The sequence below is a fragment of the Lingula anatina genome, chromosome 4 (genome assembly GCF_051362555.1).
Source record: "Lingula anatina isolate TDL-2025a chromosome 4, LinAna3.0, whole genome shotgun sequence".
NCBI classification, from domain to species: Eukaryota; Metazoa; Brachiopoda; class Lingulata; order Lingulida; family Lingulidae; genus Lingula; species Lingula anatina.
This window is the reverse complement of record NC_141770.1, coordinates 17,916,695-17,943,067: the sequence shown is the minus strand read 5'-3', so window position 1 is coordinate 17,943,067 and position 26,373 is coordinate 17,916,695. Positions and strand designations below refer to the sequence as shown.

At 36.6% G+C, this 26,373-nt stretch overlaps 4 protein-coding genes across 6 annotated transcripts in view; 2 read left to right on the top strand and 2 right to left on the bottom strand.

Moving 5' to 3' along the window:
• The window catches only part of LOC106169533 (enhancer of filamentation 1), a 37,442-nt gene extending 28,965 nt beyond the window's left edge, over positions 1–8,477 (top strand). For both annotated transcript variants that reach the window (XM_013549006.3, XM_013549008.3), the window contains exon 3: positions 3,305–8,477. In XM_013549006.3, coding sequence (XP_013404460.2) covers positions 3,305–5,776 — 2,472 coding nt within the window. In that variant the 3' untranslated portion in view covers positions 5,777–8,477. The remainder of the gene's footprint in view (positions 1–3,304) is intronic.
• Positions 8,478–8,524: 47 nt separating this feature from the next.
• LOC106161547 (malignant fibrous histiocytoma-amplified sequence 1) lies at positions 8,525–15,909 on the bottom strand. 2 transcript variants are annotated; one of them, XM_013538542.2, is made up of 5 exons: positions 15,796–15,909; positions 12,735–14,984; positions 11,771–12,302; positions 10,835–11,276; positions 8,525–10,444 (listed from the first exon to the last, which is right to left on the bottom strand). In XM_013538542.2, the coding sequence occupies exons 2-5, from the start codon at positions 14,823–14,825 to the stop codon at positions 10,381–10,383; spliced, it is 3,129 nt and encodes a 1,042-aa protein (XP_013393996.2). In that variant the 5' UTR covers positions 14,826–14,984; positions 15,796–15,909; the 3' UTR covers positions 8,525–10,380. The 2 variants fall into 2 exon arrangements, with proteins under 2 accessions (XP_013393996.2, XP_013393997.2); XM_013538543.2 differs by having other exon boundaries at positions 15,784–15,889.
• Positions 15,910–16,328: 419 nt separating this feature from the next.
• Positions 16,329–21,097, bottom strand: LOC106161549 (heterochromatin-stabilizing protein CFDP1). The gene is made up of 8 exons (XM_013538544.2): positions 20,938–21,097; positions 20,241–20,394; positions 19,488–19,734; positions 19,048–19,172; positions 18,559–18,651; positions 18,327–18,396; positions 17,857–17,942; positions 16,329–17,385 (listed from the first exon to the last, which is right to left on the bottom strand). The coding sequence occupies exons 1-8, from the start codon at positions 21,005–21,007 to the stop codon at positions 17,277–17,279; spliced, it is 954 nt and encodes a 317-aa protein (XP_013393998.2). The 5' UTR covers positions 21,008–21,097; the 3' UTR covers positions 16,329–17,276.
• Positions 21,098–21,263: 166 nt separating this feature from the next.
• The window catches only part of LOC106169538 (uncharacterized), a 31,627-nt gene continuing 26,517 nt past the window's right edge, over positions 21,264–26,373 (top strand). The window contains exons 1-3 of the mRNA XM_087010899.1: positions 21,264–21,452; positions 22,636–22,816; positions 24,100–24,207. The gene's annotated coding sequence lies outside the window, so the exon portion shown is untranslated. The remainder of the gene's footprint in view (positions 21,453–22,635; positions 22,817–24,099; positions 24,208–26,373) is intronic.

Genomic DNA, 26,373 nt, shown 5'->3' with positions numbered 1-26,373 from the left:
CAGTGACTTCACTGCTAGTGGTGGGGGCTTAGTTCATGTTTTCACTGTATATCTACACCAAAGTGAAATGGCACACACAGATTCAAAAACAGTATCTGGTAGATTTGGATGTATCAGTTTTGTTAGGTTTAACAAGATTTAGTGATGAGATACACTGAAGATTTCGCCTCAGGCAGGTCACCCAGAACCTAGGCCTGTTTCATTAAAAAAAAAAAAAAAGAAAAAAAAAAAGCCGACTACAGTAAATCAGTTCTGTGTTAACATTCTAAGACAGCTTTAAGAGTGATGAGGACATTCAGTAAAATATATATGTGGTTTTGACTGTCCTTTGTTAAAATGCATGATACACTTATAAGATATCAAAATTTGGGAACAACTTGCTCCTATTGTGAGCTTCAAACTTGGAAAAAATGATAGCAAAAAGGCGCTCTATAGAAGTCCCAACTTTGCATTATAACATTACAGGATTATATAAAGGAGTTTGTAACATATTCGTGCTCTGCATTTTACTGTCTCATTTCAGGCAGATCTTATTTCATGTCAAAATTCAGATGTCTCATCAGGTGGTTAACTCTGCTGTCAACTGAGTTGACAGCAAGGCTCGCTCTATGGATCATTAGAGGTATTCACACACAAAAAAAATATTGACTGTTTAAAAGTACAATCCTGGCCTGATTTGCAATGGTTGAACATATTCTGATGTCATTAATATCCTGTCTATTTTGATGACTTATTTTGTGCTATAATTTGGCTGTCACAGCAAACAGTACCAGCCATTGACAGTCCAGGTCTTTTCCAGCAAAACTATGTGAGCTTTTTTTTTTAAATATAAAAAATGTTTTAGTGGCAATCAAATATTTCCGTACTCATACTGAACACTACGAGTCAACTTGTAACTTTGTAATGTAAGTAGAAAGACTTGTCAGCTTTTACATTGATTTTCTGTGTCTTGAGTCAGATGTCGCAGCGGGATGCAACCACTGTAGACTGTGGGCCTTTCTTTTATTGTGCTCAATGCAGTGTGTGTAGGAATGCACCTGTCTGCGGTTGCCATTAAAGATTGTCAACTCTGCAGGAAAAGTGCATGATGCTAATGAAAAAATATTTTAATTTCACGCTCCTAGTAAACACCAGCTATAGTATGTGCTGTTGAAGTATTGGAGACATTTGTGATTAATGAAATGTTTTTTTGTTTTGAATTGCACAAAGAATTGAAGAAGTGATGATTCAGCTTTAGGAATTCATAACTGCCTGTGATAATATATTCTCACATGTTGCCATTTTGGTACTGTTCTTTTTAAAAACAAATTTCTTAAGTGGTTCAAGTGATTGTAAAGCAGTGTCCTCTCTTCTCCCCCCCCCCCCCCCTCCAAAAAAAAATAATAAAATAAAATATACATAGAAAATTACATTCATTGAAAAAAAAAATAGAAAATAACAAAGTCACTCTTTGAAATAATATGTGAAGAAGATATGAAAATATTCAGCAAAATATTCCTATTGTATCTCTATCCCATGCACTCATAAAAAATGGGGGGGGGGGGGGGGGTTAAGTGAAGCACCTGCAACATGCCAACACCATTGATTTACTAGCTTTTGTTGCTATCACGCAAAACATCGAATTTGATCCAAACTTTACTAATTGTATGCTGTGCTCGACAGCATCGAAAGATGAAGTGCAATTCACCATTTTTGGGCAACTGACATTTTTTCATGCCCTGTCTGACATAACTGATGTAGCTGCTGGGCTGTGATAACAGCAGACCTTCAAGAAAAGGAGGGAGCCATTTATTTGAGCTTCGATAAAGGGTTTACGGTAATTACTGGCTAAATTTAAGCAAAACTGATTTTTAATACATTACTCAAAAACAATATCTTTTTTCTTTTGGTATGATTTTTTGAAACAAAGAAAGGTTTATAGCAGAAAGTCCTTGTATATTTTGCTGGTTTCAAAAATGAAGGGTATTGGGAAAAAAGAAGGAAATGTTGGAATAAGTAAGGTGTTTGAAAGCTGTGAGGATTTACCGTACCTCTCTCTTTCCCAGAGTAAGATTGCAGAGGTCTTGACTTCTTCTGGTCAACCATGCTGAAAGAATTAAAAACAGGAATCTGTGGCCTTTTGTTCTTTCCTGCAGAACTTGGATATTAGTCACTGATGTGGAAGTGACCATGGTTTGCAGTGGTTCTGTGTATGTTTGGAACTGGTTCCCATGAAGCTTGGAGGGCGCTTGTGTATGAGATATGTGCATTGGGTAGAAATAGTAGACAGAATTCTTTCTTTTACTCTCTTATGCTTGAACAGGCTTGAACAATCATGCACACACATACACTCAAACTTTCTTTGCATGAGCATTAGCTTTGATTAGAAATAGATCCCCCCTCTCTTAATGCATGAACAACTGCAACACACACGCACACACACACACACACACACACACACACACACACTCACTCACTCTCTCTCTCTCTATCTCTCTCTCTCTCTCTCTCTCTCTCTCTCTCACACACATAAAAACAAAAGACTTGTACTATCATATCATTCTCACCAAAGAGCACTATAAATGGAAATTGCAGAATTGTTCGCTTTTAAACAAGGGCATTAATAGATGTATTTTTCCCCTAAAGGTGCTCACTGGGTTAATTTACTCTATTACGCATAAAGTGGTGGAATACTGTACTAGTCTGTACATGGTTGTAAGTGAAGCAGGGATATGTAGGAGTAGATAATTGTGTTAATGGATGACGAAGTTGGATGTTTCATTATGGGATAAAAGAAGGCATGAGAGCATCATTGTATTAAAAAGTATGATCAGTCTCTATTGTTGTGGTTCTTTTATATTATTGTGCAGAACCTGAATGTACAAAACATGTTCAAGTTGGTTGTTAACTATTTGAGTAATGTGGAGGGATAAGAGATGGTGTTAATGAATGGATGTATGAGTTCACTGTTGTGAGAGGATGGGAATGGAGGTCCTCATTGTGTAGTCTTGCCGTGTTGTTTTTATCAGAAATGCCCTCCTTAAAAAATGGACAAGTAAACTGTTTAAGCTAAATTAGATTAACTTGAGGACATTGTTTTAAGATGGAAGACCTTACTTTAGTATGCTTGCGTAACTGTTATTGTCCCTTTGAAATTTCAAATTGCTGCGACTAGTTGTTACAGTGGTTCCTTTTCTTGCTGTTTTAGAGAGTTTGAAAATGCATTATCATGACAAAGAATTTTATTCACTTAAATCTCTCTCAAAAAAAAAAAAAAAAAAAACATTGAATTTGTCATCTAATTCACACACTTTCTATCATGCAGATTGTCACACCCCACAAGATTGGTGAGGTCTACGTGTACGATCAACCCAACAAAGGCTACCAGGACTACGATGTCCCACCCTCGCGGTACTTCCCATCAGCTGCTGGGCAAGATGGCAGCCAAGACTCGGAAGGAAACTACAGCGTTCCAAACTCAATCAGCCCTGAGGAACCCACATACAGTATTCCACCTTCCCGGGGCAATGACAGTTTGTACAGCACACCGAGTTCGTTGCCGACATCCAAAAGACTTAGCCCTGAAAGAGATGTGTATGACAGACCCACAAATCAAGGTGTGTCGCCTAATGCGATGTTGGATGTGTACGACAGGCCAAATCCTTCATCAAATCGCTCTAGTACAATCTCTATGCTTTCTACAGGATCAACTAATTGCTCAAGTGAGGCTTCCAGCGCCCAGCAATCTGGCTCAGCGCGTTCCAGTACTGACATATCCTACCATGATCTCTACGACATACCACCCCACGATCCTCGGGGTACAATGAAGAAATCCAACTCTGAACCATTGCTGGATATATATGACTCGCCCCCAAGTAAAAAACAAGGAGAACAGCTGCAAATGGAGTACAATGATTATGACCACCCTCCCCCAGTTGAGGAGGGTATATACAGTACCCCACCACCCCCCAAAGCTGTGAAAGGAAACCTGAACAAAGCAAATTCAATCCTGGAGAGTGAGAGGACTTCAGTATCTGTATCCAAAGTAAAGGATCTTTACGACAGCTCTACTTTAAAGAAAGAGAATTCTTTAGAGGATATATATGCCACAACTCCGCGTAATACACCAGTGAAGCAGCACAAGCTGCAGAGTCAAAGTGTGCACGACCCAAATCACGTGTATGATGTGCCACCACAAGTCACAAAGGACACAGAAACGACATCAAATGTGACTAGGTTGTCCAGAAATTCTGCAGAATGTTTGGACATGCAATTTGCGCGCCTGTCAACAGGTAGTGACGATTCCAAGGGATCGGGTTTGGACATTGGTTCAGTGACTTACGAAGAGCTGCCACTGGATTTAGACGCTGCTATGGAATTGCTGCTCAGGCTGCAGCAGGACGTGCACAAGGCCACAACCAGGCTGCTGAGCTTTGTAAGCAGCACGTGGCGAACCAAAGAAAAACTGGAGCCTAGGATTTACGATGTCAAACTAGCCTGTATGGGAGTAAAAACATCCTTACAGGAGTTTTTAGATTTTGCCCAAGGGGCTCTAGCAAACTCTGCCAAAGTTAGCGACAAAACTCTTGCCAAAAAGCTCCATACTCAATTAACTCCCCTCCAGGGGGCGATGGTGAGTATAAGCGCAGCCATGAAGAATCTAGACACCTTACAGTGGCAGGTGGCCAAACTGGTCAGTACAGAGGAGGCATCAGGGGACAGTCTAGGTCAGATTGTGTCCTCATCTAAAGAGCTGTCCAGTGATGTGAGAAAACTTGGCTCCTTCATCCAAGGTAATTCTACATTGCTGTTCAAACGTCTCGGTGGAGAACAGGGGGTGATGGAGCCTGCCGAGAGAGACGATAGCGGGAAGTTCAAGCAGGTGGGACGCCCCCTCCCACCTGTCCCATTCACCGGATCGAAAGACATGAGTCCTCTTTCACCGCCTGGCAAGTCACCAGGGCCGAAACCCCCATTGAAACCCAAGCCCAAGGTTGCAGGGAAACCAGACATGCAGGGGCGTCCTTTGCCACCTCCTCCCCCTCCATCTTCCACCCCGCCTCATCGCCCTCATTCCCAGCAAGATCAGTCACCATTGAAGGCAGTGGCAGGGTTGAAGGCGCACAAGTTGCCCAGCCAAGGGAGCATGGATGAGAGTGGAAAGTTTTTGGAGGACTACGATTATGTCCATCTTGAATCTGCCGAAGTGCGTGAGCAACGGCAGCAGCAAGAGCAATTCCTGGAGGAGCTGGCAGAAGAGAAGAAAAGAGACTTTACGCCCAAACAGAAGGCACAAATACAGCTGCTGGAAAAAGAGGTACAGAGGGAAATTGACACTGATATCACCAAGTTTAAAGAGGAGAGATCAACCAGTCAGTTTGAGACACGGCTGGATCCTAACGACAAACAGTTATTATTGTTTTATGCCGAACAGGTCATGTCCCATTCCAGTCTCCTCACCAATGCCATTGACGCTTTTCTCGGAGGCATTGAATACAACCAGCCCCCAAAAGTCTTCATAGCACACAGTAAATTTGTCGTTCTAGGGGCACATAAACTGGTCTACATTGGAGACACGTTACACCGCAATGTGATGAGCACGGACATTCGTAACAAGATCATGCACTGTGCCAATTACTTGTGTGACTGTCTGAAGGCAACTGTCACGGCAACCAAGACTGCGGCACTTCAGTACCCATCACTGACCGCTGTCCAAGAAATGGTTGACCGTGTTGTGGATGTGTCACACGCGGCGCATGAACTGAAGCTGGTGATCACCCAGGCAGCTGCGCTATGAATAGATTAAAAAACAGACTACTCCGTTGAAAAGCCCAGGTGGCTTTATGTACGAGTCAAACATGGTTGTGTTTTGTATATTAAATGTAAACTGTTTTGTTTGTTTTTTTGTCACTGATCAGGGATCAGTTGTTGATATAAGGCTTTTGATTAGCTTAATGTATGTCATTCACATAGGATGATGTAAATTATCCAATTTAGCTTGAGCTGAGACACATATTATTTACCATTACTCTAGTAGAGTGCAAGCCCAATCGTGGTAGTCTCCTTTTAAAAACAGTTCAGACTGGAAGTAAATCAGTCTTTGGGTTGAGACAAGTTGAATGCATGGCGTTGTTGGCAGTTGCTTGATTTATAACTCGACAAAGTTTCTTCTCTGTTAATGAGATATGAAGATAAGGCACAGTGTACAAGGCTCTTCTCACATCTAATGGTGTTATTGCTGTACTGGCGTATTTTGAGAGGCCCAAACATGTATGTAATTCCATTACAGGGGGTTTTCTTGCTTTTACAAGTTTACTATCACTTGTTAGGAAGAATTTCATCTATTGGTCATGTTGAATGCATACAGATTTATTGGGTTTGGCGAGAGCAGGGGCTCAGTTTAGGTGACTCTCTTATGGTAGTGTCTCAAAGTGTACCAATACAGCTGTCTTTAAAGTATACCGCAAGTTGTGGAAAGCAACTATATGTTTAGTCAGCAACTGTAAAAAGCAGTTATAATAGATACAGCCTGTTGTCCAATACCAATTGTGTGCTTTATGCTGAAGAAAATAATAAGGGGTCTAGATACAATTTTGTTTAATCTGAAATGGTTCCAACATATGAATAATAGAAGCTCCAGTGCTATTTTTTAAAGATCAAAAAGTTGATTGCATTAATTTATGCTGTGAAATCTGTATGACAGTATGAGGTAGGTTGAAACAAATTTGTTCAAAATGTTATGTGTCTAGCCTCAAACTGGAAACAGTTAGGCAATGCTATTATTATTATTATTATCTGCTTGGGTCCTTGTTTGGTATACTAAAATCAACATTCCCTTGACCATGTTAAAAGAATTCATAATGTTTAAGTCCTAGTATTGTATTAAGTTCTAGAATGTTCTCAGTATGGGAATTATATTGGATGAACTTGATACCTACAATGTAAAACAAGGAATGGCACACATGACATCTGGCAGTATGCCACGCTATGTTAAGTCTCCCCCTCCAAATCAAATCAACGTTAATTTTGTTATCTTAAGTGAATTTTTATACTGCAAGATGTGCCTTAAATGCTTTATCATAGCCTGTGCTTGGAACAGTAATGGAATTACAGTGTTTATAAAGGCTGTCATTGGATAAATATGGATTTTTTGTGTGCATCTTGACAGCTTTGCTGTGAGGATAGGGCTCGTTTAAACCCATCTATAAGTTATAGATGTAGATATTTATGATAGAGAATGGCTTAGTGTTGAAAGCCAGTTCTTGTCCACCATTAAAATTGCCACTGTAAATGATTACAGGACAGTCATTAAAAGCTTTTTTTGTAGAATTGTTATCCTAACCAATGATTTTGTTACCGCATTGCAATTTGATTATTTAATGAAGAAAATCGATTCCTCTGGGCAGGGGTCAGTTTTTTCCCCCCTAGAAAGTTGAGTCATTTGTAAATGGCAGTGCTCAACAACAGACACGGCATTCAAGTGATGGAAGTAGAACAGTATTATAACTTGGGCTTTAATTTAGCTTTGAAGATCACAAAATCAATAGTTGGAGGTGCCAGTTGAAGCCAATAGAATGAAGATGATATATTCACAGTTAACCTATGATGAGAGAAACATTCAGTAGAGATTTAAGTCCTCTATGTCTTATGTGGGAATAGAGTTATTGGGGCGTAAAATTTATGCCCCTGGTATCCTCGTCAGGCTTGCATTCTTTTTTGGAAAAAAATGGTTCTTTTTCTTTGTCTCAGTTTGGTTTAGAGGAATTCTTTGTTCCTAATTCCTCATTGTTAGAGACGTATTTTGGCCTATCGTGCTATTAGTGTTGCCAATATTTCTTTCATTTATTAGAACCATTTGTACTAGTTGTCTGTTAGTGTTAATCATTTGTTTGCAATTCCTCTTTTGCTGAAATGTTTCACTGCCAATAGAACTGATGATCAAACACTTAGGAGCCAGCCTGTGGAAAATGATCTCATACTCAGTTGTTTGTAGCACATGGACAATTTGAACTTTTCAATTTAGTTCAAGTAATTGAGGAAAATTCTAGATAACATTATCAGTAATTTCTTATGACGAGTTTGAATGTTCAAAGACTACCCGAGTGTATGATTTGATCCTCAAATTGAAGAAAAAGGCCCTTAGACAATTGCTTTTTAATGATTTATTGCTTAATGACAAGCCTGTCAGTGTCGAAGATGAGGCTTCATCTGAACATGTCTAAAATGGATATTTAGAAACAATGAAAACACAAATAGCTTCTGTACAATAATAATAATATTACTAAATTTATATTTGTGGAAACTTCATTATTATGTTTGATACTGAATGTCTGCTTTCAATGGAATAGCTTTTCATTACATGTAAATATTGTATTGCTGAATTTTCTCTGCTGATACATAATGTTGAAGAAGGAGAAGTGGTCTGCCAATGTTTATTACTGTGTACATAGCAAAGCTGGCAGATGAAACGTCTTCAATAAAGCTGATATAAAAAGGAATTTGAAGTGTTATTTTTGTTTGGCTGATTATTATGAAAAACACTGACTAGAAGAAAGGCAAAGTTTAATTTCTTACAAGATTTTCCCATAAGTAGCACAAACTGATCAACATTTTAGCAAATTCTGATAACTGTTAAGATGTTTGTATTTTAAACTGCATTTTGTAATCGCAGTTCAAAACCATTTCAATTCACATTTAGGCGCTACTTAACAAACTGGTCAACTACTCGACTATAAATACTACAATGATACTATTGAATCACTTAAACATGCCCTTGCTTACACTGAGGCATTAAAGAACACAATCAGGTTTTTTAAGTTCACCTAACACAATATGAAGTGCCAATCCGAAATAATTTTTAGAGGCGGCACACCTAAGGCAATGGAAAATGATCTTAGGGTGCATTCCCAGAGATTTAGATATAGATCGACCTAACTCCCTGGGGGTTCTTGCTAAATTGCAGTCAGCCGAGCGCGCACCATAGTTAATTACCCCCTTACAGCTTTTAGTAGGCGGGACAGACGCTTAAGCCGGCTAAGCTGACAGTAGTCTAGTGATCTAAAATCTATGGGAATGGGGTCTTACTGAGGTATTTCACTGTTTATCAATTATACATTTTTTAAAAATTACTGTAAAATAAATTACTCTGCTTTAGAAAGACAATGTTCCAGCAGTTTGTAAAATATAGAATCTGTAAAATTCCTAAAAATATTGTGATAATACTGTTTTAAACTGGACTGCAAGGCTGGCATAGATATGAAAATAAACCAAGAATTCAAAGGCACTCAATGGTGTAATGACATGACAGATGGTTAAAGATTTTGGGGAAAAAACTCCCTTGAAAATGTTAGCAATTTTCACTCTAAAACCACAAAAGACCTTACTGAAAAAATATAATATCTGAATGTATGCTCACTAAACTGAGATGAACTGGTTTACATCACTGAACTAATATGATTGGTCACTAAACTCTAAACTTGTCCCCCAAAGTTATTTACATACTTTTTAAACTGCTGTTCAACATGAAATTTCTAAAAATAAAAGGTGATGAGTATCTATATAGAAATGTAAATATAAGTTCATCTATAATATGTGCATATTTGTCATGGACTTATGGCTACCTTTAAAAAACGAAGTACTTCTTGACTTGTCCTGTCACGTCTTAAAAAAGAGATAAAAAAAGAGCCAAAAGGCAAAATAATGGGCCATAAAAATGTTTTACCCCTTTGAAATACAACAAATTAAAGAAACAAAAATGCTCCCCCAAAAATATAAAGTGACTCCTCCTTTTGAAATTATTTTAAACCTAATATACTGAACAGCATTACCCACTAGCTAAATTGCAATCCAAAGCAATCTTTTTCACAAACTCCTGTATAATCAATTAAAAATGTCACTTATAAGGAGGGTGGGTGGGAGAGAGATAAATAGGGGAGAGGACGGAAAAAAATTATGCCGGCCCTTACTTAACTGGTAATCTGGGTTTGCCAGCGTCAGTGGACCCTCGTGTGTGTATTTCTCTCTCTCTCTTTTTGGCAATTTTGTGAATCTTTTAAAATATATAATAAGGTATTTACTCAATCTTTTCAATGGGCAAAAGTGATCAAACTTTCAGATATAATTTTATGATCACAAAATTTATATTTTTATGTGGCATTTGTGGTGCTTTCACTGCACTGAACAGCATGATAGAGTAGCCAGTTTTGTTGCTACCATGCAATAGGAATGTCTTAATTTTAAGAAACTATGACTTAAAAAATACAGTATCTGTAAAATTCACAATTTTTCCTCTTTGAAAAGATTGAATAATCACCGTACATATAATATGGAAGTCCCCAGCAATTCAACTTTTTAGCACTTAAGCACCTGTCCATTTAATTGTACTGGCACAACAGTGAAATGTCAGCAAGGTTTGGAAGCAAATCTGTCTGTGCTGCAGTCCCTTGGGAAATATACTGTAGAGGACCTGAAATATAAACAAACAGCAAAGTTGAGAGGACAGCTTGGGAAAAAAAATCACACTGCTTTGTACAGAACAATTAAAATCAATGATTCATTAAAAATGAAAAGGAAAATCTGATACAATATTTGAATTAAGTCAGAAATATGTTGTTTTATTATCATTTTATATTTATTTCCCTGAAATACTTCTGAAAAATGAACAAGGTGTAAGGGGAAAGGGAGCAGACCAAAACAATGAGGAGAAACAAATGGGATTTTTTTTCCTGTAAAGTGTGATATAATATATTTTCACCATCATCTCACATAGACTGCATTGCTCTATATAAATGAGAAAAAAATGTAATCTATTAAAATAAGGCACCGTATGTTTCATCAATTATCAAAGAAGACTTACTGTATCTGAGCAACTAGACCTCCCTGTCCATTTCTCTCCAAACAGTCACACAGGCAGCACAGAGCTTTTTCGTCTCTTGTACCCAGTATGTCCAGCAGCACGGCAGTGCCGCCCAACGCCACCACACGAGACGTTTTCTCCACTGCCAAAGTGGGCCGCATTTTCCTGGCATTTCCCATTGAAGTCTTGCTTGGGGAAACAGCTGGACCATTGAATTTTGGATATCGACTGCTGAGAGATTTCTGACCTGACATCTTCCCACTTGCTGATGGTTTTCTGATGGACGGAGGAGGTGCGTCTGAAACTGGAGAAGATGGTTCGGCTTTCACAGTCTCAGCTTCCCGGTTCGTGATAATCTCCTCCTGCTGGAGGACGTTCAGTATGTCGCGTAGACATGCCTCTGTGATGTTTTCTATCAAAATGTCTCGGTTTTGGAGTAATACTGGAAATTGGGAAAAATTATTACATGGTCATTTAAAGAAACATTCAAGATGTTATAATCAATTCAGCAAATAAAAATAGTTGTATTACTTATCATTTTAGTCAATATTACCAAAATTATTGATCCCAAAACTGTTAGTAAGACCTAAAGCGGATTTAAAGTTATGAAAAGGAAAAAAGCAATATTTCTGAAATTATAGTTCATTAGTCAATTATTTAATTAGCATGTTTGGTTCATGCCAGAATGTATGAATTTTTTTAATGAAATAAAAAATTTGATAATGAATCTGTAAAATATATTATGCATTGTAATAAGTTAAGGGTTTACTAAGTGACTGATTACAGTTACAGTAAAAACACTCTCACTTTGCTTACATATAAATATCAATTTTCATCATGAAAATTATAAAATCTTGTACATCAGAAAATGCCCATGTGGGAAATGGCCTACAGTACTTGTGACAAACAGCCTACCTCTGTTGCCAATGTCCTTACCTTTGTGGCAAATCTCAGCTTTTGTAGCTGGATACACCAACCCAGCATCAATAAGATCATCACAGTTTCTACATGGGACATCGGCATCTTCTCCACTGATGGGTGGGGGTCTGTCTAGCAACTCTCCAGGGAAGAGGTGGGGTCTGTTAAAGCCTTCTTTAACACAGTGAGGACAAACCAGGAACTTGTCATATGACACCCCAGGCCAGTCCTCCTGAATAACGCTCATCAAATCGCTGTGAGCACGGTGAAGCGGCGGCCACAGATCCTCTATGTTCCTCCCACGGATGGCTACAGTGATCACCCAATCAGATTCCCTCTGACTGCGTGAGATCTGGATGCGGCAGCCTCTGACTTGGGCATACAAACCATCTTTCCAGTCCATCCTATGGGATTTGTAGAAGCCCAGGTAGTTGTGTTGGCGGACAGAGAATTTCTCGAACATGCCATCTGGGCATTTGTATGGGAAATAAACTTCCAATGTGACTTGTATGAGATCTTGTGGAAGACATCTTGGCCACTTTTCCTCCAACTAGCATAGTGAAAAAAATGCAAAAATATAATTGAATATAATATCAGAATGTTTGTCCTTGTCTGTTGGATGGGTCAATATATAGAGAAAAATCATTGCTATCCATAAGTAGCCTCTGCAATATTTTGATAGTTCAAAAAAACAATTACGTAAAGCAGTTTTAAGAAAAAAATTAATTTGTTTCTGTTTAAGTGGAAAGATAAAGAGGACAGATTTGCAAATAAGTCTACTTAAACTGTTATAAATTGATGCGTTATCTGGTGAAATATTTATGGCATAAAACATTTCAGAATAGATAGCTATCAAAAACTTTAATAAATATCTGTAAGATTATTAGTGCAAGCATGCGCAACCCACACTTAAACAAATAGTAAAAAACTGTAAAAGTAAACCATTTCTAACATAAAGTGTACTAAATTTAAATACAATTACCTCCTGCTGCCTGTCTTCAGTCAGTAACCACGGGAAATGAAAGGTTGTGTCTGGAGTCACAGCAGTTCCCTTCTCCACTTGGTAGCACAGCTCCAGCTGCTGCAGGAGCTCCACCAGGACTTCTGTCTCCACCGAGGACAGGTGAAACTGTCCCCAGAGGCACTTCATCACATCTTTGGACACTATCCCTCTGATCGCAAAGTCCTCCCTGATGTCCTCCAATCTTGGACGGCTCATTTTGAGTGGGCGCAGCAGCTTGACCATAAGGTGCTCCAGGTCGTGGTTCAGCACAGCCTTGAGCAGGCCAGCGAGGATCTCCTGTTTGTGGAAGATGACCCTCGCCAAAGTGGGGCTGGTGTCGAACCAGATAATATCACCACGGCTGGCAAGAAAACTAAGAATGTCACAAATGACTACTCGCTTCTCAGCTGGGCTTCTCTTCTGCCATGATCTTGGTGCATGCTGGGAAATGACCTCCTGCAGAGCAACCCAGTCAAGGGTATTGTTGGAATTTTCATATTTCTGGATGCGGATGGCATTGGCAGCTTGGACCCAAGTTCCTGGAAGGCTGACAGCCCACCTTTGGGCTTGATTGGACAGGTACTCCTTGAGCTGAGGATACCCCTCCATGGTCTTAGAGCTGACCATAAAGACATGGTCACAAACGTCCACCACATGGTTGGCTGCCTTGGACAACCTGCCTTGTTTCACTCTGTAAGCCTGAATTATCTCCTCCTGCTCTGGACTCTGCTGTAAATCTTCAATCTTCTCATCAATGTTTGACACTTGGGTTTTCAACCACCTCTTCTTCTCTTCCATGTGCTGTTTCATTTGTTCCAGAACAGCTTGGCGTATCGTCTTTGCAGCCTCTGTGCTTACTTCATCGAAATGTGTTCCCAGAAGGGCAATCCTCATGCCTGGAGTCTGCGCCTGTACTTTGTCAATCCAATCTCCAATGTAGAGTCTGTAGTGATCCGGGTTGCTCAGGTTATACGTAACCAAGTTGAAAGCGATTAGCACGATGCCATTCTTTGATATGAAGATTGGGTGACTAACCTTGTACACGTCATGTCCTCCAAAGTCGTTGATGTTAAAGGCAATATCTGGCCGAGTTTCGCAGGAACCCTGCGCTATTACTCTGGTCCGGTCGGCTTGTGCAGTGAGAGTGGGCTTGTCGCGTTGCAGAGAAAGTGAAACACTGGTTTTCCCACTGCCTGTTTCCCCCAGCAAATTTAACTGAATTCTGCTGGACTGGACAGCTTTGCTGTCTTTGAGCTCATGAAAGTACCTTCCTATGGCCTCCAGCCCTTTAGAACAAACTGATTCAGGGGGCTCCACAAGGGGGTTATCATGCAAGTGAATATCTAGAAGATTTTTGGCAGACACAAGCTCGTGGGGTAGATGAGTGATTTTGTTTTGATCCAGCTTGAGTTTATTCAGTTTCTGTAAATTTCCAATGCTGGCAGGAATGTGTGTTATGACATTGTTTTCCATGAATAACTTTTCCAAGTTTGGAATTGAACATATATGGTCTGGAATTGCATTGAAATCGTTATTTCCAAGTTCTAAAATGTGGAGATTATCCATCTGTTGCACAGAGTCTGGGATTTGTGATAGTTGATTATTGTCAAGTTGTAGCTCTTCTAGCTTTCTGATGCCACAAACAGCCGTGGGGAAATCTGTGAACTTGTTGTTACTGAGATACAAACTCCTAAGATTGCGCAACCTGTTGATATCTCTCGGAATCTTAAGTAGTTGGTTTCCACTTAGATCCAGTAACTCCAGGAGAGTTACATCACACACTGATGACGGAAAGTCCTCAAACCGGTTGTTTCCCAGCCAAAGCTCTTTGAGAAATTGCAAATCAGAAATAGACTGTGGTAGAGAAGAAAGCTTATTGCGTTGTCCATAAATCTTCCTCACGTTGAAACACCATTTAATGGATTCAGGGATGACCTCAATGTCTGCATTATCGTAGTCTATCAGAGTCCACTCTAGCACACTAACAGGTGTTCTTGAAGGGCAGGTGTCTTGAAGTTTCTCCAGGATGATAAGACTCTCTTTTCCTGCCTTGACTTGCTTCTGGTCCATGGTTTGTCATCAGTAATATTTACCAGTCTATAACACATTTGCTTTTTATTTGTGGTGGATCCTGAGCCCACATGGGTTTTTTTCTCGTGGAGTGGAAAATCATTGTGTTGAGTTAGACTAGCCAAGACAGAATATATCTACTTTACTTCAATGGTCTACCTAAATAAATAGACACCAAAATGGAAATTTAAATCTTACAAAATTGTTGCAAATTATATAAACAAAGGGAAAAAATGGAGAGAAAAATTAGAGAGAGTATTCAAGAACTAATTACATTCAGCCTTTTACAGGTCCATAAGTACAGGCTTCTGTACTTGCAAAATGTAGGCCTTAACCAAAACTGTATGCCTGTAAGATTTTGCTGAAATTGATTGAAAACTGCAGGAGACAGTCAGATAAAACATAAATCAAATTGCAGAACACTCCAGCTAAATGGTTTGTTATTTGCAATAAAATAAATAAATATCTGGGAGGATAATTACAGATTAAGATCATTAAATGTTAATATCTCATTGTGTCACAATCAGTTAAAAACTGTATGTGTACAATGTAGGTTAAGTGACACATGAAACTGCATCCATAGATAAAATATAAGGCATGGTATGCACACATTTATCTTTATCAGCAATATTTCTGATAAATTTCTAAGATGTAAATAATAACAATAAATATTTGAGTACATTTTCACACGCAGACTGAAGTTGCTACATGAACGATGGTACATGTCTATCATATATCAGCTGTGGTTTCTTTAAACGTATATTGACAGACAGAGATGTAATATTACTGATTATAACAATCTTATTCATTATGGCCCAGGAAAAGATTTTCGTTGAAGAAACTTAGCAAATAAAAACGGTAATCACAGTATCAAATCTTATTAAAATTTTTTCAAACTGAGATGACCCGCTATCGAGAGATGACTAGCTTCAAGTCAGAATCATAAATATCTACTTACAAGAAAACTTACGTAATATAAGTCATTGGAATTTCCCACTGGAATCAGGTTTTCACACTACTGCTGACTACTGTAAGCTATTCATATGTGCGGAAGTTGGCTTTGCTCACCGCACTGAACAAAAATATGCGTTTTCATTGGTCAATCTATCGTCAAGCTAAACAAACAAGCTTTAGTCAAAAGACGGGATAGAATATGGCCATTTTTTCTGAAAAAGATTTTCTTCGTTTGCCAAAGGATACATTATGCTTGTTTAGAAAGATTATCACCTCATGTATGCAAGTGTTTTGAGATTGTACTCTCGGTTTGGCGGCTGTATTGATGGTTGGGGGGGGGGGGGGGGGGGGGGGGAATTTACTATAATATTGTATCAGCACTGCAGCAGTGCCGTAAATATAATGCAACAAGAATGGTAGAGCCCGAATACTCATGTTAATATTTGATGCGTTTTTAATTTTGTTACATTTATTTGAAAGAGCTGTCGATTCATATTGCTTAAACGGAAAGCATAATTCAAACACAGGGAAAAATAATAAAGATCAAGATATTTTCATTCGTTTTATGTATTCACCAAGTTACAAAATAAGCATAACACAAAAGGTCAATTGAGTTTAATGATAAAAATAATAATAACAATAACCATGTATAGCTTTGCTGATCACATTTAAGAAGCATCACTTTTTTCTTTATAACAAGTTTTCTTTACAGCAGAGCTTAATTGTTTCACCAGTTTCTTTATGGAATGCCAAGTGCATTTGGACAATTTCTGTTGTTATTAATGAAACCTGCAACAACAGGTTTTGTTTTGTAGCACAATAAAAAGTGTCTACAATTTAATTCTGAATTTTGAAGGGAATAAAAAATGTGATGTAACCAAATGATAAAATGAAATACCAAGTTACACATTTGTATATCTTTATAACCACAGAGATGCAATACAACTATGCTCCAGGAGCCGAACAACAATCAGACAGTATTCAAAGTCATTCATACTTCAATATAAATGCACCTAAAAAAAGGACGTATCAATGAAAAAAGTTGCACTTGATAAACACTTTTACAAAAAAAAATCTGGAAAAAATTTTCTGCATCTGAAAAGTCTTCTATAATAAATTCAGGAAAAAATTGGAAAAAAATTACCTGTATCTGAGAAATCTTCTTCAAAAAATTCGGGGGGCAAAAATTTGGGAAATAAGTTCCTCAAATCAACCTTAAAATTGTCTCACACAGTCATATCAATTATCTTTCATGGACCATGATTTCTGCTCTGGACAAAAAAGGTGCAAAACCTTTGACCAAACTGGTAAAGAAAAAGGTCTATAATGACAATATGAAATCACTTTTTGGCGGTGGTAAAGGGGTGTCTCTCATCTTTTACAAGTATGCAATTCATTGATTCTTAGGTGATCCTACTGTGTAGCATCTCTTTCATTTTCCACTTGAAAAGCAGTAACATGAGCAGGTTAATGTAATTGTTGTGACTATGTTATTGCTCATTTATCTGGAGGGGCAAATCTTTTGCTATTCTTTAATCTCATGTCTTTTTCCAGTTCAAACTGTCTCAGATCTGTCCTTTGTAGGAATGCTTGCCGTTCTAAGTACCTGAAAGGTGTTAAAATGATAATAATTTTAGCATGTAAACAAAAACCATAACTATTCTGTAAATGTTCCATAATACTCCTTATCATCGAACTTTTTCTCTTAGGTAAAAATGCATTGATTTTCATACAAACCAAATCCATTCCACAATTTAAAATTATTTATAAAACACTGCAATTACACGCTGCATCATTTTGGTAATTTCTTAGAATGTTCTATAATTATTATTACTATGATGACTTTTTTTAACAGTTTCATCCTACCAAATACTCATGCTACTCAAACATGAAAATGCTGCCGGAATTATTTAAGTTTTTATTTAAATCTTAATATTTTAACAGCCTTGAAAATTTAGACAGTGTTTGGTTTTTATTAGTTAAGTTCAGAATTAGGGGAAATATGGGCTAAATAACCCCTTCCTTTTTCTCACACTCTGCTCATCTCAGTATGCAAAATATTCATGAAGAAACATACCCAGATTTCCCTCTATTGTGGATCTGCAGCTCCTCTTCTATCCCTTCTTCTGTCTTAAATTTATTCCAATCCAATGCTGACTTGGTCTAAAATAATCATCATAAAAAGAAAGTGTTAGTAAAATGTATCTATTCACTCCTTTTGAAAATACACTCCTTTTGAAAATGCAGTACACTTTTTGAAAATACACTCTTGTACTGCATTTCTTAAGTAAAGGATATAAAACAATACCAGACGGATGAACTTGCATACAAATTACAATATGAAAGATAATGACTTGAAGAGAACTCAAGATGACATAATGTTTTAAAGTTTTTAAACCATAAAGCTCTGGAAATTCAGGTTTATCCTGACAAGTCTCTGCTATAAACACCCGTTTCTGACTTTTTTCCAGAAGATTTTGAAGACTCTGGCACTTCCCATAGACCTCGACTTCTATTTCTTCTCAAGATTTAAAGACCTGTTCTTACCAAAGTACTTAGTTTTGGTTTCTTCCCAATCTTCCCAAGAACACTTCCCAAACCCATGGGTCTCTTCATTCTGAATACAATCAAATTAAATAAAAGACATTACACGTAAATATATCTGAAACTATTGCACACAAATTTTATTGAAATTTTACTAACAAGAATTATGCACTAAATGCGCAATCTATTCACTGAAGTTGTCATAAAAATGCAATTTTAAGATATTGTCACTTACCCTGGTTTTGAGACATCAGTGCTCTTTTCCTTTTCCATTCTTTCTAACTCTTTTTTACCTTCTTTAGAATCGACCTCAATTTCTTTTGTGACCCTGAAATGAAGAAACAAAAGGAGAGTTTTGATATTCCTTATCATACACAGCAGACTCACTGCATAACTTGCCACTGTATAATAATAACTTGGTCAAATATTTTGGAATGATTTTTTCCTTGCCAAAAGCTAAAAATAAATATGTACACTGCCCAACTAAAAACATTAAAAGGACTAAAACAAATTTTCACATTTCAAAGTGTCCATGTGGAGTTTTTAGTAATCCCAATAAAAAACGGCATAAAAATCGCTAAGGATGTACAAATGGTCAAAACATGACACTATCAGCCCAGTGTGACAAATATTAGGATCTTGACAACTGCATGTTAAATCACATACTGAAAAAGTAAATAATAAGGCTATTAAAACAGCCTATATTTACTGATTGGTGACTCACTTGACTTCCTCTCCAGCAAAGTCAAACACTTTGGTCACTGTGATTTTCTGAGGGCCACTCTCTTTGGATGCAGTGTTTTCAGGAGGTGAGGCTTTCAACTCTGCTGCAGACTCAACTGATTTAGGCTACACATAAAAATGAAAGTAAAAAAAGAAAAAAAATATGTTAAACAAAGGAATAGCAATAAGGGGAATTTTTTGTTTTCATTACTCAAGTTGTCAAAATTCTTCAAAATTTTGTAATCTAGTTTTATGTTTAAGCTTTTGGAGGTTAACTACTGGAAACAACACTTGAAAGGGATTCTGATCATGATTTCAATAAATTTCCTTAAAAAACATACAAATTAACGTCCACCACTCACAAAGAATACATGGAAATCTTGTAGGTATCTGAGATATAAGAACTTTGAACTAACTCCCCCTATTTTCATGCTAACACACCTTTATACTTGTCACTGAGGAAAGAGATCCCAGGCCTGAAGGGACAGAAGCTGGTTTTGGCTTGGGTTTTTGCCCAACGTCACTTAAAAAACTAGCCCATAGATCATCTGCTTTTTGCTTTTCTTTCAGTTCTTTGACATCTTCTTGTTCTTTTTTCATTTCTTCTGCAATGTTAGACTCTTGTTGCTCATCATCCTCTTTGCCATCCTTGTCTTCATCTTCAAGTTTTATTCCTCCTTTTCTTTTCCTGTTTAATAAACAAAATAGTCTTAACAATCAATTTACAGTGGGGATTACTTTTTAAATGTTTACCTTACATCTTAAAATGTCCCAAACTTTGAAAATCATTCTTTCTTTGTTGACTTATTTGGCAAAACTATTTATCTTTCCCAATTCAGATGTTATAAATGATTAAACGCCTAAAATAAAAGAAGACATAGATGAAAAGTCAACAGTATGATATTTGAGTCGCTAAAAGTAGTTAATAAATGAATGGCCCAGGACAGAATGACTTAAAGGCACTAGGCTGTTGTTTTTAAAAGAAATCTTTACTTTACTATAGTATAGATCCTGTCTTCTAAATATAAAACCCATTGTAACAGGTATTTAAACTCTTGGTAGAGCACCTTTGACAATATTATTATTAGCATCATTATCATGGTTACTATTTCTATCATATTAAAAATCATTATTATCATTAACAATATTATCTTAACAAAAAGAATGACTGGTGCACAATATATACAACTTTACCTCCCAAAAAAGCTTTCCTTGTCATTTCTACCCTTTGTCTTTCCTTTTCTTTTCTTTGTATTTTTATTTATGCCATTTTCAATATCATCTTCTTTCAAGAGTGATAAATCTTCTTCTTCACCTGAAACTTCTTCTTCACTGCCTTCGTCCCCACCTTAAAAATATTTTTTTAATGTCAAAAATACAAAATCAGACAACTGTCAAATGTCACATAACTTGCACAGGACTTGCACGTTAATTTCCTCTCTATGTCTATGTCATCTCTTTCCTAATAGTAATATCAATAGCAGTTAACATTTGTATGCTTGTATCTATTTATTTCACTCCTTATTAATTTTTAGCAAATATAGAATTTTTCTCATTTTTTTCCTTGAATATGTTACCACACATCCCCCCCCCCCCCCAAAAAAAAAAAAAAAAAAAAAAAAAAAAAAAAAAAAAAAACGTTAGCAATTAAAATGCTCGTTACAAGTAAATAAAGGTTACATAGGAAGAGGGGGTAATTCGAAAACGGGACTGAATTTTATCCCCTTATATCCAAATTTACAACAAAAAAGTATACACCTAAAAGGCAAATACCATTTCATCTGCTTTTGACAATATAAGAAAAGTCAACAGACGAACAGAAGCATTCCAATTATGCTCTTGAAAAAGATTCACCTACTTCTGTACTAAAATAAACGTCAGAAATCATTACCAGATGGAACATAATCTTCGTCGTCACTGTCTGAACTCAAATTTTCTTCTTCCTCCTCCTCTGCCATCATATAAAGCAGGATCTACAATGTAATGTTAGATCTGAAAATTCTCAATGCTTGCAACCGGAAGTCGCGTTTTTACATCCGCAGAAAACTTTACTGAAAAACTTTGTAACGCCAATATCCTAAATTTCTACATTAATTAAATGTGTAATAAAAATACATTAAATTTTAAATTGATACATTTCTGATTACTTCTGTTATTATTGTCAATTTGTTCGATAATTTAATTTACACCCGGTTTGCAGTCAAATTGCATTAGTTGCGCCATCTACTTGAAATTACATCCCAGGAACAACTGTAGCAACAGCAACCTTACTGAGTTCACAGCAAAGGTTTATTGACATCTGGGACGGACTTCAGTTAGAGTGATATCCTTGTAACAGTTATCATACAGCTGAAGGCAGCAGGGATATGTAGAGATATTGGTTAGTATAGGAGAACTCGCATCCAGGTTTGTCTTTGTATCGATTACTGTGTTGTTTACAGTTCGTGCAAATTCGGTCACCAACGGGATGTCGCTGACAGCGACAGGGTCCCTTACTTATTAGTAGTAGTCACAGTGTTTTCCTTACATTGGTGAATTTATGTGTATTGCGGTGTCTCTTGTCCAGCTTTTGCTTGACACTCAGTGAACATTTTCGCATCATGTAACTGTTTGTTTCGAGAGGCTCTTTGCATTACTTGTATAACTAGCTGCCACTATTTAAAACGGTAAATTAAAGCTTGGTCACTGTCTGGTGCCGGGTGCAATATTCTGCATACGAGTTGCATGTTGAGGTCATGACACATTCACTACGCTGTGTGGAAGTAATTAGCGTTAGGTGTTACTATCGCAAAAATAATCAATGATCTTCTCACCATAAGAAAAAAAACAGGATTGCAGTGAGCTGTGTGAGAATGTGAGTGGGTGTACATGTCTGTTTATGACATGAAATTCATATTTCCTGTACCCAGATTATACAGGTAAATCACATTGACTGTACTTAGATTGAGTATCCCTTATCTTGCATTGACATTTTAGAGCCTCATATTTACAATAATTAAAGCACACATGAAAAATATAAAGTATTATATAACGTTAAATGTTTGTCACTACCCCTCCCCACACTTGTAATAATATAAAGGCTTCTAGCTAGGAAAGAAAATATTTTGGGTCCTAGCTGCTAGGATCCATTGCTGTTGTATAATTTTTTTTAATTTGTCCTGTACAAGTACACAAAGAAATATGAGAATAAGGGTGGCCTAAAACAGTTACTTCTCAGCATGAGTACAATTTCTGCGGCCATTGCACCTTGCAGTTAGCGTCCCTGCTTGAAAGGACATCTCATTTGGCCCTTGCAACTCGCAAGGCAGACTTTCGTCTACCTCTGCGACTTCCTCGGATTCTACTGCACGCAATTTGTGCAGGGGACATGCGATCCTAAAAATCTGTGCGTCCAGTTGTGACCGTGGCTATAGAGTATCTTTAATACATACAGAAAATACTTGAATTAAAAAAAAGTCATAAAACAATATTGGATAAAAGAAAATGACTGTTTTATCATGTAATTTTAAACTGCTCAATATATCTAGCAGAGTTTAAGGATGCAATTACCCCCAAGTTAATTTGCCATATTTCATTGATTATATTTCAGAAGAGTAAATTTTCTTCAGATGCCTTATCACACCAATCCTGTGATTGAGTAAGACAACAGCTGCTGAAGGAAATAACGGAAGTCTCTTGGGGATACCCTGATTTTCCGAGTCCACTGTAAACCCTCATAGAAGATCTCAGTGTATAGTACCCATGATATGTGCACTGAATGATGGGAAGAGGTAAGTAAATGAGATTACTCTGACACTCAGGGTGCTTGGGTAACTTTATTTTATATCCAGCTTAAGTGGGTTTGATTTCTTTCACTTCTGAAATGTGATACGACCCAGTAATATTTGGACTATAAAGTTTCTGCCAGTGGCCCATTAAAATGTTAACATTAGACCTTGACATTATTATTATTATTATTATTATTATTATTATTATTATTATGTACAGACACAGATGTGTCTGTACGTATTGCCATCACCTGCGTCTGTCGTCGACGTCGTCGCCAGCGCCGTGCACTATCCTTGCAAACACGATAAGTGGAAGGCAGTTTTACTTTTTGGCTTTATATTTACAGAGCTGATGAATATTCATAAATCGCAGGTCAAGTTCGAAAATCAGCATGATCGGGCCATTATTGTAGAAGTTATGCTGTTTTTCCACTTTTCAGCATATATGCAACACTGTAAACACAATTCAAGGAAAACAGATAGGCCTGTTGTCATGAAACTCACAGGAGTAATCGATCTTACTAAAATGCAGGTCAAGTTCGAAAATCGGCATGATCGGGCCACTATTTTAGTAGTTATGTTTTTTTTTTCACTTTTCAGCATACATGCAACACTGTAAACACAATATAAGAAAAACAGAAAGGCCCATTGTCATTAAACTCACAGGAGTGGTCAATCCTGCTAAAACGCATTATATTAGAAGTTATGCTGTTTTTTCACATTTCCTCAGATTCAATTCTTAGGCAATAGGAAAAGCAGTCTAATTAACTTCTTTTTCTGGAAGTTATACATTTTCAAAGTGTGAACTTGAACTTCCATGGGCCTGAAGCCTTATGCTTGTTACACATTTTACTTACATTGGTGTTACCTGTTGAGCATAATTGAAATTTGATGTTAAATTTGCAGTTTAACATAATGTACTTTTACATCAGAATTGACAGTAGCCTATTTTGTTATTTCCTGCTTTTTGTCTGTACATTTGACAGCTTTGCTGCCTTGTTATTATTATAGCTAAATAAATAGATAATAGAGCCATTAACTGACAATATGCAAACTTCATCTAGTACCGTAACATTACATTTCATGACTGTGGTAAAGTATTTGTTCCAGTGAAAAACGTAATAATTTTTATTATAGTCAATAAAAAAAATGCACACGTGATTATAACCAAAGCTTTTATTTACCCAGATTTTTTTAAACTGCAGAACATGTGTCAAAAAGTCGATATCTATTGGATGAAGAGTGATAAAATTGAAGCTGACATTTCTTATTGATTTCTATGCCAGTATAAGTCTACAGAGAGCCTCTAACACCGTGAATAGACAGAAGAAGATGAATAAATACCACTTGAATAGAAATTCAAGAATTTCCAGACCAGTGCTTCCAGAACACAGGTAAATAACAATTGATGCATCAAGTCGGGACCAAAGATCAAGTCAAGTATCATTTTAACTAATGCAAAGATTATTTATTTATTGCAGAATCTTTCTTTCTTTCTTTCTTTTTTTCCGTTCCCCAGATAAGTCTAGAGGTAATGAATACTATTGAGAATCTATGACGAGTAGATTGTTATATAATGAACAGTATAGGAGACGGATGCAGATCATTTTTCAGAGCACAAATCAAATCACAGAAGACACAAGAGCTTCACTTTTTGATGCGTAGCTCTATTACAATCGCAGATCAGTTCAGAATTGAATTTCTCTTACGAAATGTCTTGACACACATTTAAGCATTATTCTTATGACTTCACGTGCCTTTAGTATCTAAGAATTTTTTTTTCAATCAAAACCTGATATTAAAGGGATAACAATTGTTCATTTTGGCCTAAAAATGAATTTTCCTGGGGTAAACAATTTTCCCATTCTTACCAGTGGTTAATGAATCCATTTCTACATTCAAATTTAGTCCCTGTTTTTTTTCTAGAAAGTTTGCTTTTTTGTAATAATCTCTTAAGAGATTATTACAGACTATAGCCATCTATGGAGGTCACATGGTTGGATGACAAGCACAGATTTTAGAATAATTGCTTTAAATGCCATTTTTGGTGATGAAATAGAATATATTATATTTCCTTGTTTTTTTTACAATGTTTTTATTATGAAATATAGATTTCATACGAAGAGTTGTTGTCCCTTTAACAGCTAATATTACCTCCAATATTTCAATGTCTCTCAGATCATCTTCATCAGGGAATATTAAAGGTAATATATTAGCTGTTGATTGAAGAAAAATTACTTTTTTCTTATAACATAACACAGCTGATGAAATTCTCTGGTCTTTAGGATGTGTTTCGGATTAATGTTATATCAGCCTCAAAGCTTCCCAATTTTTGCCAAACCTTGCATGATTTCTCAAGCAATTTTCTACAAAAAAATGAATGACTTTATATACATCCATTATTTATTTATTTATTTATTTATTTATTTATTTATTTATTTATTTATTTATTTTATACATGCAGATATGATTGTGCCATGTAAAGTTTTTATATTCCCTGTCAGTAATAATGGAAATGAATGCAGGTGGTAGGAAAGATAGCAGCTAATAATTCCCATTACATGATCGTCTGTAACGAGAGAGTCAAGCTAGTTATTATATACTGGGCACTAATACTGTTTTTGCATGACCATGATATTTGCTCTTGCAGATAACTCTTCACAGAAGCTAAAAATACATAAGATGGAATGGTTTCTATGCATTCTCATGTAATTTCTAGAGACATGCTATGTCATAAAAAAAAGGCAGGACTTTGGGGATTAAAAACTACCTTTTTGACTTGAAAGGTTAACTCTCAACCAAAATTTGATCTAGTTAGTTTGCTGTTTCTCAACTTGGATCAACAAAAATTTTGGGCTAAAAAGATCCACTCTTTCAGACCCCCCCCCCCCCCCCCTCCTCTGAACATTCTCGCTAGCTGCAGGTCTTCCTAACAATAAGATGATTGTGTTATAGCCTCCTTCTCCTTATTTCACCAGTATGTAATGTCATATAGATATCTTTTGTTCAAGATCTGATTTATTTTGGTTTTGCAATATCCTGGTTTACATCATTGTATAGCAGTGACTTGGATATCAGTTACAGACTTTTGTTGAAAAGATAAATATGTTCCTGCTTCCTTTTCTGGATTGTCAAGTGATTGGTACTCAGTAAATGAAAACTTCCAGTGCTGTCCTTCCTAAGACAAATTGCCACTTAGAATTTACTAAACAAATCATATATCTTTAGTTACTAGTTTGAAATAAAATTTGCCATGTCTTTGTGATTTTGGGTTTATCATAATCAGCAATTTCTTTTTTTTTTTTCTTTTTTTTTTTTTTTTTTGAAAATGGTATGAATTATTTAATATTTCATTTTCTACCAGTGAGGTTTTTTGTCAGTAACTTGAAGAAAAAGCCAGCATATTTTACTGTTGCCATCTTTACCTCAATATATTTCTTATTTATATTATTTATTTTGATACAAGTACAGTACATTTTTACAATCGTTGACTTTGGCTTAAAAATGTATTTTATAACTGACTAAAGGTGCTTAATCTATATAGAAATATGTACTACAAG

Coding starts and splice junctions, on each gene's coding strand:
- LOC106161549 (XM_013538544.2), bottom strand. CDS start 21,007: ATGATGGCAGAGGAGGAGGAAGAAGAAAATTTGAGTTCAGACAGTGAC. Junction 18,652..19,047: donor TTTGCTGGAGAGGAAGTCAA/GTGAGTCACCAA, acceptor TCTTCATTTCAG/GGTCACAAAAGAAATTGAGG. Junction 17,943..18,326: donor AACCAAAACTAAGTACTTTG/GTAAGAACAGGT, acceptor TGATTATTTTAG/ACCAAGTCAGCATTGGATTG.
- LOC106161547 (XM_013538542.2), bottom strand. CDS start 14,825: ATGGACCAGAAGCAAGTCAAGGCAGGAAAAGAGAGTCTTATCATCCTG. Junction 12,303..12,734: donor CTGAAGACAGGCAGCAGGAG/GTAATTGTATTT, acceptor TCACTATGCTAG/TTGGAGGAAAAGTGGCCAAG. Junction 10,445..10,834: donor GGTCTAGTTGCTCAGATACA/GTAAGTCTTCTT, acceptor TTTATATTTCAG/GTCCTCTACAGTATATTTCC.